Below are 12,416 nucleotides of genomic sequence, written 5' to 3'. Positions count from 1 at the left end.
GAGCCTATTCTCCCAGAACGAACCACCCTTGCTAACACGATGATCCCGGGCGTCTGACCTCCAGGACCACAAGACGATCAATTTCTGTTATTTTAGGCACTTGGTTTGTGGTACTTTGTTAACCTAAGCAAACTAATGCAGCACTGAAACAGAGCTGCTGTCAAAACATGCTGTTTGGCAAAAAAAGTGGGGGCACAGGCTGGGCACAGCAGCTCATGCCTGGAATCCCAGCACTTTGAGAGACTGAGGAGGGTGGATCACCTGAGGTCAGGAGTTTGAGACCAGCCTGGCCAACATGGTGAAATCCCATCTCTACTGAAAATAGAAAAATTATCCAGGCATGGTGGCGGGCGCCTGTAATCCCAGCTACTCGGGGGGCTGAGGCAGGAAAATTACTTGAACACAGAAGGCGGAGGTTGCAGTGGGCTGAGATCGCGCCACTGCACTCCAGCCTGGGCGACAGAGTGAGACTCCATCTCAAAAGAAGAAAAAAGGGGTTGGGCACAGCACCCTGACACGGGGGTGATGAGCTGAGCACTTAACACCAAACAACCAGTGCCGCGCAGCCTGGGCCAACCTTGCAGCCCTGGGCCAGCATCCTGGGCTTTCCCTAGACCCTCAGCAGCCTCCTTCTGGTCTCAGCACCACCCACTCCAGCGTGTCCCTCACACGGCCCCCGAGGGGTCTTCTTGCTCCCAGAGCTGACTTTGTCCAGCCCCTGCTCCCAGCCCTCCCACAGCTCCCCAGCACCCCAGGATAAAGTCCCAACCTCCTAGGCTGGTGTGTGAGACTCCCCACCCCTCTGCAGCCCCACCACCAGAAGTGTCAATTCCTCAAATATGCCACCCCTTTCCTGCCTCAGGGCCTTTGCGCAGGCTGTTCCCTCAGCCAGGAACGCTCTTCCCCCGCATCTCCAGTGCTCATTCCCTCACTTCCTCAGGACTTCACTCAAACATCCCCATCTCAGTCCACCCTCCCGTGAGCTCCTGCTTAAAGCTGTGTCCCTCCCTCCCCTGTCCCCTGGTTATCTTTCTCCATGGCACTCATGGTCTTTTTTTTTTTTTTTAGACAGAGTCTCACTCTGTCGCCCAGGCTGGAGTGCAGTGGTGCAATCTCAGCTCACTGCAACCTCCGCCTCCTAGGTTCATGCGATTCTCCTGCCTAAGCCTCCTGAGTAGCTGGGATTATAGGTGCCCACCACCACGCCTGGCTAACTTTTTTGTATTTTCAGTAGAAACGGTGTTTCACCATGTTGGCCAGGCTGGTCTCGAACTCCTGACCTCAAATGATCCATCCGCCTCGGACTCCCAAAGTGCTGGGATTACAGGCGTGAGCCACCACGCCCAGCTGCACTCATAGTCTACTAACAGGCCATGTGATTCCTTACTGACTTGGTTGGGGGCTCTCATTTTGTCAGCTTCCCCAAGGCAGCGATGTCTGTGAGTCTCATGTCCTGCTCTGGCCCTAGTGTCTGCACCGAGTAGGTGCTCAATAAACACTTCAGCAAAGAGATCAGGGCATGAATGGCCAGGTCCCCGGCTCTCCGTGGGTGCCCCCCCAACCCTGGCCTCCATGGGGCTCACTCACAGATGATTTCCTCGTGGGTGAATCCCAGGACCCGCAGCGACTCCAGCGTCTCCTGGAAGAGTTCCCGCTCCTGGCCGGGAGAGGAGGATGGCCCGTTGGTCAGGAACCGGTACTGGGAGCAGGGCTCGAGGAGGAGGTCAGCTGCAGGGGCAATGAGTGGGGTCAACGTCAAGGGTGGGCTGTGGAGTCGGACTCATCCTGGATTCATCGGTGGCAATCCAGGACATGCCACATCCTCTCTGTCAAGCAGGTGGAGGCCTTTACTCACAAGTGTGGTGCGAAGGGTCAGGGGTGGAGTGGGCGTTTAGCACCTATGAAACCACCACACTCTCTCTTTTTTTTTTTTTTGAGACGGAGTCTCCCTCTGTTGCCCAGGCCGGAGTGCAGTGGCGCGATCTCGGCTCACTGCAAGCTCTGCCTCCCGGGTTCACGCCATTCTCCTGCCTCAGCCTCCTGAGAAGCTGGGACTACAGGTGCCCGACACCACGCCCGGCTAATTTTTTTGTATTTTTAGTAGAGACGGGGTTTCACTGCATTAGTCAGGATGGTCTCGATCTCCTGACCTCGTGATCCGCCCACCTCGGCCTCCCAAAGTGCTGGAATTACAGGTGTGAGCCACCGTGCCCGGCCTTTTTAAAAATTTTTTAGAGACAGGGTCTTACTCTGTTGCCCAGGCTGGAGTGCAGTGATGCAATCACAGCTCACTACAGCCTCAAACTCTTGGGCTCAAGCAATCCTCCCACCTCAGCCTTCCACATAGGTGGGACTACAGCTGTGTGCCACCATGCCCAGCTTATTATTATTATTTTTTATACAGATGGGGTCTCACTATGCTGCCCAGGCTGGACTAGAATTCCTGGGCTCAAGCAATCCTCCTGCCTCGCCCTCCCGAAGTACTGGGATTGCAGGCATGAGCCCCCGCCCATCCTATACCACTCCTCTTTGCTCCCTCCGCAGGGACTTTCGAGTCTCCAAAAGTGCCCAGAGCAGGCAGCGGCCACTGGTTGGCAGAAGCAGGGGGGCTTCAGGCCCAAGGTAGCACAAGCCATGTGATGGCAGGGGCCGGCGCCCAAGGACATGCGGTCTCAAAGGCCACAGTGAGTGGGAACCTGGATGAGGAGGGGCTACGTGGCCGCAGGAGGCAGGAAGCAGCCTCAGCCACCAGGAGGAAGGAGCCAGGAGCAGAGGGAGCCGCAGGGCAGTGCCAGCCACTGCAAACAGGAGCCAAGGGCGCTTGGGCAGCCAAAGGGCAGGAGGAACAGGGAGCAGGGACAGGAGGACTCCGGCAGGAGCCGTGGCCTGGGAGCCAGAGCAGAGGGGAGCACGAGGCAGCAGGAGCCAAGAAGCAACACAAACCAGCGTCGTCAGGAACCAGGAGGAGCCTCAGCAAAGCCGGAGTCACCCGCCGGAGTGAGGAGAAGCCGCGCGAGAGAGAAGCCACGGAGCTTCGGAAGCGAGCGTGAGCAGGAGCCACCAGGCGGCGGGGGCTGCGTGGCCTTGACAGCGGGCGCGAGCCAGACCCGGGACAGAGCTGGAACCAGAGCGCAGCAGAACCCACCGTGCGACAGACGCCACTACGCAGTGAGAGCCGGGGCTGCGGAAGCCTCATGTGAAGTCGGTGTTTGACAGAGATTAGAGACCCCCCCTCTTGCTTCCTCCCCAGAGGGGGTCCCCCGAGAGACCCCACCCTCTCCCTGGTGAGCAGGGTGAGACGGGGCGGTACTGACCTTTGAGCTGCTCTCCAGCGCCCCCCAGCAGCTGGTAGAAGATGTGGAAGCTGCATTCGTCCTTGGCCTGGCGGATGGCCCGCGACTTCTCCAGCAGGTCTGGTCATACCGAGTCAAGGTGCTAGATAGAGGGGAAGGGATGGCCCCGACGCTGCCAGGCCACTACAGGAGCCTGCCCTGCCCACGCTGCCTCCTTCTCGCCTGTGGAGCAGTGGAGTCGTTCACAGCCCAGGCTAGTGACTTTGCCACTAACTGGATGAGCAGCCGTGCTGATGTGCCTCAGTTTCCTCATCTACCTGTTCAAGGGGCTCAAAAATAACACCTTTATGAGACCTTCCTCTCTCTCTCTCTCTCTCTCTCTCTCTCTCTCTCTTTCTCTCTCTCTCTCTCTTTAGAGACAGGGTCTTGCTCTGTCTCTAAAAAACTCATCAATCCTGTGGGTGCGGTGGCTCACGCCTGTAATCCCACCACTTTGGAAAGCTGAGGCAGGTGGATCACCTGAGGTCAGGAGTTCAAGACCAGCCTAGCCAACATGGTGAAACCCCATCTCTACTAAAAATACAAAAATTAGCCAGGTGTGATGACAGGTGCCTGTAATCCCAGCTACTTGGGAGGCTGAGGCAGGAGAATCGCTTTAACCTGGGAGGAGGAGGTTGCAGTGAGCCAAGATTGCGCCATTGCACTCCAGCCTGGGCGACAGAGTGAGACTCCGTCTCAAAAACAAAACAAAACAAAACAAAAAAAACCCCTCATCGATCCTGGATGAGTTGCTGTGAGGATAAATGACTTACTGTGCATGAAGCACTCTGAACAATGCCTGGTTCAAACTTACCCACGGGTGAGAATGTCTCCTGCCATTAGTACTCTCCCAGCCTCAGCTTTCCCATGCAGATACCTCAGCTCCCATCTTCAACTAGACTGTCTCTGCATACTCTCCCTCCTAAGAAAGTCACGTGTCAAACTTACATATTAAAAGGTGGCAAGACTCTTGTTTTTTGTTTTTTAGACGGGGTCTGGCTCTGTTGCCCTGGCTGGAGTGCAGCAGCACAAGGCACAGCTCACTATAACCTCCGCCTCCCCAGCTCAAGCGATACTCCCACCTCAGCCTCTTGAGTAGCTGGGACTACAGGTGTACACAACCATACCTGGCTAATTTTTAAATTTTCTTTATTTTAGTACAGATGAGGTCTCACTGTGATGCCCAGACTGGCTTCAAATTCCTGAGCTCAAGCGATCCTCCAGCCTTAGCCTCCCAAAGTGCTGGGATTATAGGCATGAACCACTGCACCCAGCCAAGACATCTTAGAGTAAAACAAAACACCAGACACTTTGCTTAACCCTTCAAACTCCTGGCCTCAAATGACCTACCTGCCTTGGCCACCCAAAGTACTGGGATTATAAGCTTGAGCCACCGTGCCTGGTCACTAATTTAATCACTAATTGCTAATAACAATAGCTTGTTCTTGAGTGCCTGCTATGTAGCAGGTGCTGTGGCCAAGCATTTAACTCCAAAATCCTCCAAGCCCCTCTAGGGTAGGTTCTATGTTCCTTCTCCTTCTACAGAGGGAGAAACTGAGGCAGGGAAAGGCCAAATCACGTACCCAAGTCCCCAGTGTCTCAAAGTGGCAGAACTGCGATTTGAACCTAGGTTGGTACGATTTCTTGGCCCATCCTCTTAATTCCTGCACTCCCAGAGTGCCTGTGTTTTATCGTTTAATTTCCTTTAAACACCCATATGCCGTCTGAACAGAAAAGGGTGAACACAGCCGGCCTGAGAAGCTCCCCTGGAAAGGCCTGCTGGCCAGGTGGGCCCCTGGCTAACGTCTGGGGACCTGGATTTCGGGAGGGTTCCAGCATCCTCTAACAGGATGAGAGGGGTTCACTGGGCCTAAAGGGTTTGTGCAAACACCCTGGTTTACACTGATCACCTGCTTTCCTCCTGGGAATGTGGAATTTAGGTTCATACTAAGGGCGGGGGATGGGGGTACAGCAGGGATGTGAACAGACCCCAGTGAAAAGCCTGACACTGAGTGTCTCTGCGCTTCTCTGGGACAGCATTTCACAAGTGTTGCCCCGCCTGGTGTCCTGTGCGCCTCTGCTGGAGAGGGTTCTAGGAGCCTGTGCCTGGTCCCCGGGGGACATGGCCCCACGTGCCTTTTCCCTTTGCTTACACTGCTCTATGTCATTTCACTGTCATGGGTGACCATGAGTGCCACTGCAGGCTGAGTGCTGGGACTCCCCTTATGGCTGAACTGGGTGGACACCAACCCACCACCCCATAGCAAGGCTGTACTGGCCTCATACATACCAGAAGTCCCACCCTCCCCTCCCCATGCAGATGCCGCCTGAACACGGGTCCCATCTGAGTAGCAGGGAGGGGGTCCCTGTGGTGGGAGGTGCTTCCCATACTCAGTGCTGTCTGAAAGGCTGCCCCCCTCGGCTGCCACCCCCATGGGCTGTGACAGGATACAGGTCTCAATGTTGGCGCCCACGATGTACCCGGCAACGTCGAAGTTGATGCGGATGAATTTGCCCTGGGAGAGACCAAGGTGGGTGGGCTTCAGCGGAGGGTCCCCTTCCCCGCTCAGACCTGAAGAACAGCCCAAACCCCACACCCACTGCTCCCAGAGCTGGGGCTGCCTCCGCACTTCCTTGCTGCCTCTACCTGAACCCCATCCTATGGTGAGTCCCCAGCGAGGGACTCCGTGGGAATTCAAGGTCTTGGCTCCTTGGACTTCTTTCCCCAACCCCCGGTCCCCAGCTGCTCCTCCCTTGGAATCAGGCACCCAGCCTCCAGCCCATTCTCCCTCAGACCTAGGGATCCGGGCCCCCAGCCCCTCCTCCCTCAGACTCAAGAGTCCAGGGCCCCAGCTTCTCCTCCCTCAGACTCAAGAGTCCAGGGTCCCAGCTTCTCCTCCCTCAGACTCAAGAGTCCAGGGCCCCAGCTTCTCCTCCCTCAGACTCAAGAGTCCAGGGCCCCAGCTTCTCCTCCCTCAGACTCAAGAGTCCAGGGCCCCAGCTTCTCCTCCCTCAGACTCAAGAGTCCAGGCCCCCAGTCCCTCCTTTCTTAGACCCAGGGATCTGGGCCCCCAGCCCCTCCTCTCTTAGACCCAAGGGTCCAGGCCCCCAGCCCCTCCTCCCTCAGACTCAAGAGTCCAGGCCCCCAGCCCCTCCTCTCTTAGACCCAAGGGTCCAGGCCCCCAGCCCCTCCTCCCTCAGACTTAAGAGTCCAGGACCCCAGCCCCTCCTCCCTCAACAGAGCCACATGTCTTTCCCCCTGAAGTCCACTCCCAGTTTCCCAGTTCCTGTATCCCTGACACAGCCAGCACTGCCCACCCCTGGCACTCACGAATCGGGAGGAGTTGTCATTCTTCACCGTCTTGGCGTTGCCGAAGGCCTCTAGGATGGGGTTGGCCTGAAGCAGCTGCCGCTCCAGCTCACCCTGCCAGGCACAGGAGATGATGCATGAGATCAGTGAGAATGGGGCAGGAGGCCAGGCCAGCCCAGCTCAGGCTGTGTCACCAGTTGGTTGAGTATCTGTGTGTGGGGGGCCTTTGTGTGTCTGGGTGTGTGCCCACTTCCCGTATCCGGGTCTTGCCCATCTGTCTATTGTGAGGGGAAGAGGGAAGCATTTCCAAGACATATTGTTAAGTGGAAACCAAATCAAACCAAGCCAAACAAAAAAACAAGTTGCAGAACAATGTCTACAATGTTATCCCATTCATAAAATATGAATTAAGGAAGAAACACCACAAAACAAGACTCTTAAATCTACAGATATATACATGTTTGTAAACATATGGAGAAAGGTCTGCAAGGATGCACACCAAACTGTCAACAGTATAAGGCACTCCAAGGAAGGGGACTGAGGGGAGGAAACAGGAATTTCATTTCATCTGATTTGTTGTTGTTACAATGAATATGTACTCATGTGTTGCTTGTAGAAATTCTGGAGTGCAGTGGCATGGTCATAACTCATGGCAGCTTCAAATTCCTGGGCTTAAGGAATCTTCTCACCTCAGCCTCCTGAATAGCTGGGACTACAGGCAAGTGCCACCATGCCCAATTAATTTTTAAAAGTTTTAGTAAAGATGGGGTCTCACTCTGTTATCTAGCCTGGTCTTGAACTCCTGGCCTTAAGCAATCTTCCCACTTCAGCCTTCCAAAGTGTTGGGATTATAGACCTGAGCCACCAAACCCAGCCTAGAATTTTTAACCAAGGCAAAAATCTGTATCACCTATGTAAAGTGCTTCAAGCAGTCTGGCACATAATAGGCCTTCAAAAAATAGTGGATTCCTAGCCCTGCCAGGCTACTCCTTGGCAGGAACCCTACTCCAAACTTCCCTCTAACCCCCTTGGTGTCAGAGCCTGGCACACAGTAGGTGCTTCGTAAATGGCAGCCTGTGTGTGTTTTCTCTCAGTCCACGTCTTGCTTGTGTTAAGATGACATGATCTAGCTAGGTGGATGCTTTGTCAAATGAAAAAAGATACACATGGCCGGGCGCGGTAGCTCAAGCCTGTAATCCCAGCACTTTGGGAGGCCGAGACGGGTGGATCACGAGGTCAGGAGATCGAGACTATCCTGGCTAACACGGTGAAACCCCGTCTCTACTAAAAAATACAAAAAACTAGCCGGGCGAGGTGGCGGGCGCCTGTAGTCCCAGCTACTCGGGAGGCTGAGGCAGGAGAATGGCGTGAACCCGGGAGGCGGAGCTTGCAGTGAGCTGAGATCCGGCCACTGCACTCCAGCCTGGGCAACAGAGCGAGACTCCGTCTCAAAAAAAAAAAAAGAAAAAAGATACACAAAGTGAAGGGCACACGACTTGGCACACCAAGAACACGGGGCATGCGTGTATTTCCCTTGCTACACTGTCTACTCTCTGGTTGTGTGCACGCAGCATCTGTGGGACCTGGCTGGACATGTTTAGTAGATCAGTAATAAGTGGTAGTTTCGTTCTCTGGATTGTTTCATGTTGGTGTCTGTGGCCCGTCTGCACACACACAGCAGGGCCTCCATGAACAGCACTGGGGGGCCAGGGGGATCCTGGCAGGTGGGACCACTGCTGCCTTGGGCCCTGTCTACCAAGAAGATCATGCACTGGGTGGCCGGGAAGGCATTAGGGGCAACAAGACTGGAGGTGATCCCCTGCTACTCACATAAGACACGGTGCTGACGGAGGCCTGAGGAAGTCACGGGACACGAGACACGGACCAGGACACAGCACATGGAACGTGGACAGACACACAGGTGAACCGGTGATCTCGGGTGGTGGCGTGGGGGGTGGGGGAAGGGGAACTGGGGAAACCGGGTGTGTGGAGTAGGGTGGCCTGGGGACCACACGCCTGGGTTTGAATCCCACTCTACCTCCTTTATTTAAAAAAAATTTTGTAGAGATGGGGTCTCACTGTATTACCCAGGCTGGTCTCGAATTCCAGGGCTCAAGTGATCCTCCTGCCTCGGCCTCCCAAAGTGCTGGGATTACAGGCATGAGCCACTGTGCCCGGCCTCCACTCTACGTCTTCCTGGGTGCGGGACCAACAACTGACTCACCCCTCCCATGCCTGGGCTCTTCATCTTCAGTGCAGAAAAACAGCACCCACCCCACCCAAGGGGTAAGTAAGGCAGTGGGAGAACAGGGCTTGGAACAGTGGGGGGCACCTTGTAACATTCACTTAGACAACAAACCCAGCCATCATGATCACCTAAAATCAGGCTTGACACAGTAGGTGCTCAGAAAATAAAGCACCTACTAAGTACTAGGAGCCATTCTGAGAGCCAGTGAGACCAAGACTGACCCTCACACCTCTGTGTCCCCCTGACTCTGCTTCCAGCCCCACCCCAGGCACACAGTAGGTGCTCAGGTGGCACAGGCATCCAGGAGAAGGTCCTCCATGAGGGGAAGAGGCAATCGTGAGGAAAGCCCAAGATGGAAGGGGCGATGCTGTGGCAGGGCCCAGGGGGTGTCCCAAGGCTGGGGTGCTTACGGGGACACCCGGCTCCTTCCTGCCCTTCGGCGACGATGCCACATGGGCGAGGTACTGGATGACCTTCTTGGTGTTTTCCGTCTTCCCAGCTCCAGACTCTCCACTGTGGGGATGACAAGGGGAAGCAAAGGGGTTGGCAGTGACCTCGGGCAAGCTCCCCACCTGCCCTGCCCATTCCAAACACAGCCACGCCCCACCCGGACCCCTCCCTCCTCCTCCAGGAAGTCCTTCCAGATTACTCACGTGCAGAGAATGGACTGGTCCTCACGATCTGTAGGGGACAGAGTGGGGGGATATGTCATTTGAGAGAGTCTCTAGCAGGGCTCTCTGGTCCCTTACACTCACTGCTGCCTTTTAAGGGGAGGCCGAGACGGGCGGATCACGAGGTTAGGAGATCGAGACCATCCTGGCGAACATGGTGAAACCCCGTCTCTACTAAAAAAAATACAAAAAACTAGCCGGGCGTGATGGCGGCGCCTGTAGTCCCAGCTACTCGGGAGGCTGAGTCAGGAGAATGGCGGGAACCCGGGGGGCGGAGCTTGCAGTGAGCTGAGATCCGGCCACTGGACTCCAGCCCGGGCGACAGAGCCAGACTCCGTCTCAAAAAAAAAAAAAAAAAAAAAAAATTATTCCCAAGGAGTGAGGAAAAGCTTGGGTCTTGATGTGTAATACTCCTGGATTCTAATTCCCCATCCAGCTCAGCCCCTTGCTTGCTGTGTGACCCTGGGAAAGCAGCTGCCCCTCTCTGACCTTTGGTTTCCCCACCTGTACAATGGAGACAGCCTCCCTCAACTGAACAGAATAGGATTCACTCAGCAACCTCAACATGAGACCCTACTGTGTGCCGCCTCATGCTGGGCGTGTGAGATTCAAAGACAGGAGCAAGGTCCTGTGATATAAGGTGTCTACCCCAGTGCCCGCCCTGGGCCTAACACAGCCATTCCACAACCGCATGCTGACCACCTACTGAGCGCCAGGCATGGAGGGGACTGGGGAGCTGGCGGGGTGTGTGCCCCTACAGAGCTTTCACTTAAGATGCAGGGGACAAAAACCTACAATCAAATAGCGATTAGCACTGGGAAGAAAACTAAATCAGGAATAGAATAAAGCAGTGGTTCTTAAACGGGGGCAATTATGTCCTCTATTCCCGCCAGAAGACACCTGGCAATGTCTGGGAGGCGTTTTTGGTTATTACCCTGAGAGAGGGGAGTTCCACGGGCACTGAGTGGGTAGAGGCCAGGGGTGCTGCTAAACACCTACAATGCCCAGGACAGCCTCCTACGACGAAGAATCATCCAGCCCCAAATGTCGATAGACCCAGGATTCCAAAACCCTGGTGTTAGGTAATTAGAATCGACTTGGGGGAAGGAGCAGGGAAGGCTTCTCAGAGGAGGTGGCATTTCAGGTAGAGGGCACAGCCAGGGGAAAGGCTCTGAGTCAGGGATGTTTGAGAGACAGAAAGGCCAGTGAGGTTGGGGGATGGAGCAGAGATGGCAAGTGGTGTGATGGGTTTTAAAGCCGTGATTAGGCTGGACGCAGTGGCTCACGCCCGTAATCCCAGCACTTTGGGAGGCCAAGGCCAGCAGATCACCTGAGGTCAGGAGTTCAAGACCAGCCTGGCCAACATGGTGAAACCCCGTCTCTACTAAAAATACAAAAATTAGCCAGGCATGGTGGTGCTGCCTGTAACCCCAGCTACTCGGGAGGCTGAGGCAGAAGAATCGCTTGAATCTGGGAGGCGGAGGTTGCAGTGAGCCAAGATCGTGCCATTGCACTCCAGCTGGGCGACAAGAGTGAGACTCCATCTCTAAATAAATAAATAAATAAAGCTATGATCAAAGAGTCTGAATGTTTTTTTAAGCAGGACAGACATCCTCTGGGTGTCTTCAAACCAGGGAGTAAGCTGCATCCAGTAGGACCTCAGACTTGGCAGCCTGGTATAGGGGACAATATGCACACAGATTCACCACCCAGCTGTCTCTCTGACTTGCTGCGTGTCCTTGGGCCAGTCTCTGAATTGCTTTGTGCCTGTTTTCCCATCTGAAAAATGGGGCTCAAAACAGCTGCCATCTCACAGGGCTGTAATCAGAACTCAGAATGTTCAAAACGCACCCAGCACAGTGCACAGCACAGGAGGAAATATAACACGGTGTGGCATACAGGGAGGCGGTGGTCGGGGGCCCTGGGTTCGAATCCCACCTCAGCATACACCCACCAGTGTGACCATGGGCAGCGACTGCTTTGCTCTGTGCCTCAGTTTCCCCACCCAGAAATCAGGGACAAGGAGATAACCTATTTCATAGATTTACTATGAGGTTAAATGAATTCATCCGGCAGAAACTGATAGACCTGCCAGGAGAAATAGATGAATCCACTATTCTACCTGGAGACTTCAATATTCCCATTTCATACTCCCATTTAATATGCATATTAAATAAGCATATTAGGCTGGGCGCGGTGGCTCATACCTGTAATCCCAGCACTTTGGGAGGCTGAGGTAGGCGGATCACCTGAGGTCAGGAGTTCAAGACCAGCCTGGCCAACATGGTGAAACCCTGTCTCTACTAAAACTTCAAAAATTAGCTGGGCATGGTGGCATGTGCCTATAGTCCCAGCCACTCAGGAGGCTGAGGCAGGAGAATGGCTTGAACCTGGGAGGTGGAGGTTGCAGTGAGCTAAGGTCATGCCACTGCACTCCAGCCTGGGTGACAGAGTGAGACTCTGTCAAAAAAAAAAAAAAAAAAGCATAATATGTTTACAATATTATGCTATTTAATATACCATTTAATTTAATATGTTATACTATTTAACACATTAATTTATTATACTTATTGAATATGCATATTAAATAGGTATAATTTATTATATCAACATTACACGTATATAATAAATAAATATAAAGTATAATAAATATAAAGTATAATAAAATAAAAATGAAGTATAATAAAACAAAATAAAGTATAATAAAATAATACACTTATTGAATATGCATATTAAATCAGCATGATATTTTCACAATATTACACTAGTTAATTAAATATATACATTTAATAATTTGTTCATATTTAATATGCATATTCAATAAGTATAATATATTCATATTCAGGCCCTGAGGT

The 12,416-nt window shown here is 53.5% G+C and overlaps 1 protein-coding gene across 14 annotated transcripts in view; it reads right to left on the bottom strand.

Annotated features, from left to right (window-relative positions):
* Positions 1-12,416, bottom strand: part of MYH14 (myosin heavy chain 14) — a 104,142-nt gene that overhangs the window by 74,882 nt on the left and 16,844 nt on the right. For 5 of the 14 annotated variants that reach the window (XM_005590000.4, XM_005590002.3, XM_074024371.1 and 2 more), the window contains exons 4-10: positions 9,544-9,571; positions 9,301-9,403; positions 8,473-8,496; positions 6,664-6,756; positions 5,785-5,848; positions 3,315-3,413; positions 1,588-1,728 (exon numbers count right to left, since the gene is read on the bottom strand). In XM_005590000.4, coding sequence (XP_005590057.2) covers positions 1,588-1,728; positions 3,315-3,413; positions 5,785-5,848; positions 6,664-6,756; positions 8,473-8,496; positions 9,301-9,403; positions 9,544-9,571 — 552 coding nt within the window. Of the gene's footprint in view, positions 1-1,587; positions 1,729-2,943; positions 3,119-3,314; positions 3,414-5,784; positions 5,849-6,663; positions 6,757-8,472; positions 8,497-9,300; positions 9,404-9,543; positions 9,572-12,416 lie in introns of all 14 variants that reach the window. The other 9 variants (XM_074024370.1, XM_005590003.3, XM_065535751.2 and 6 more) reach the window with 3 other exon arrangements.

This window comes from Macaca fascicularis, chromosome 19, assembly GCF_037993035.2.
Source record: "Macaca fascicularis isolate 582-1 chromosome 19, T2T-MFA8v1.1".
Classification (NCBI taxonomy): domain Eukaryota; kingdom Metazoa; phylum Chordata; class Mammalia; order Primates; family Cercopithecidae; genus Macaca; species Macaca fascicularis.
Note: the sequence above shows the minus strand (reverse complement) of the source record. Positions and strands in the feature narration are given on the sequence as shown.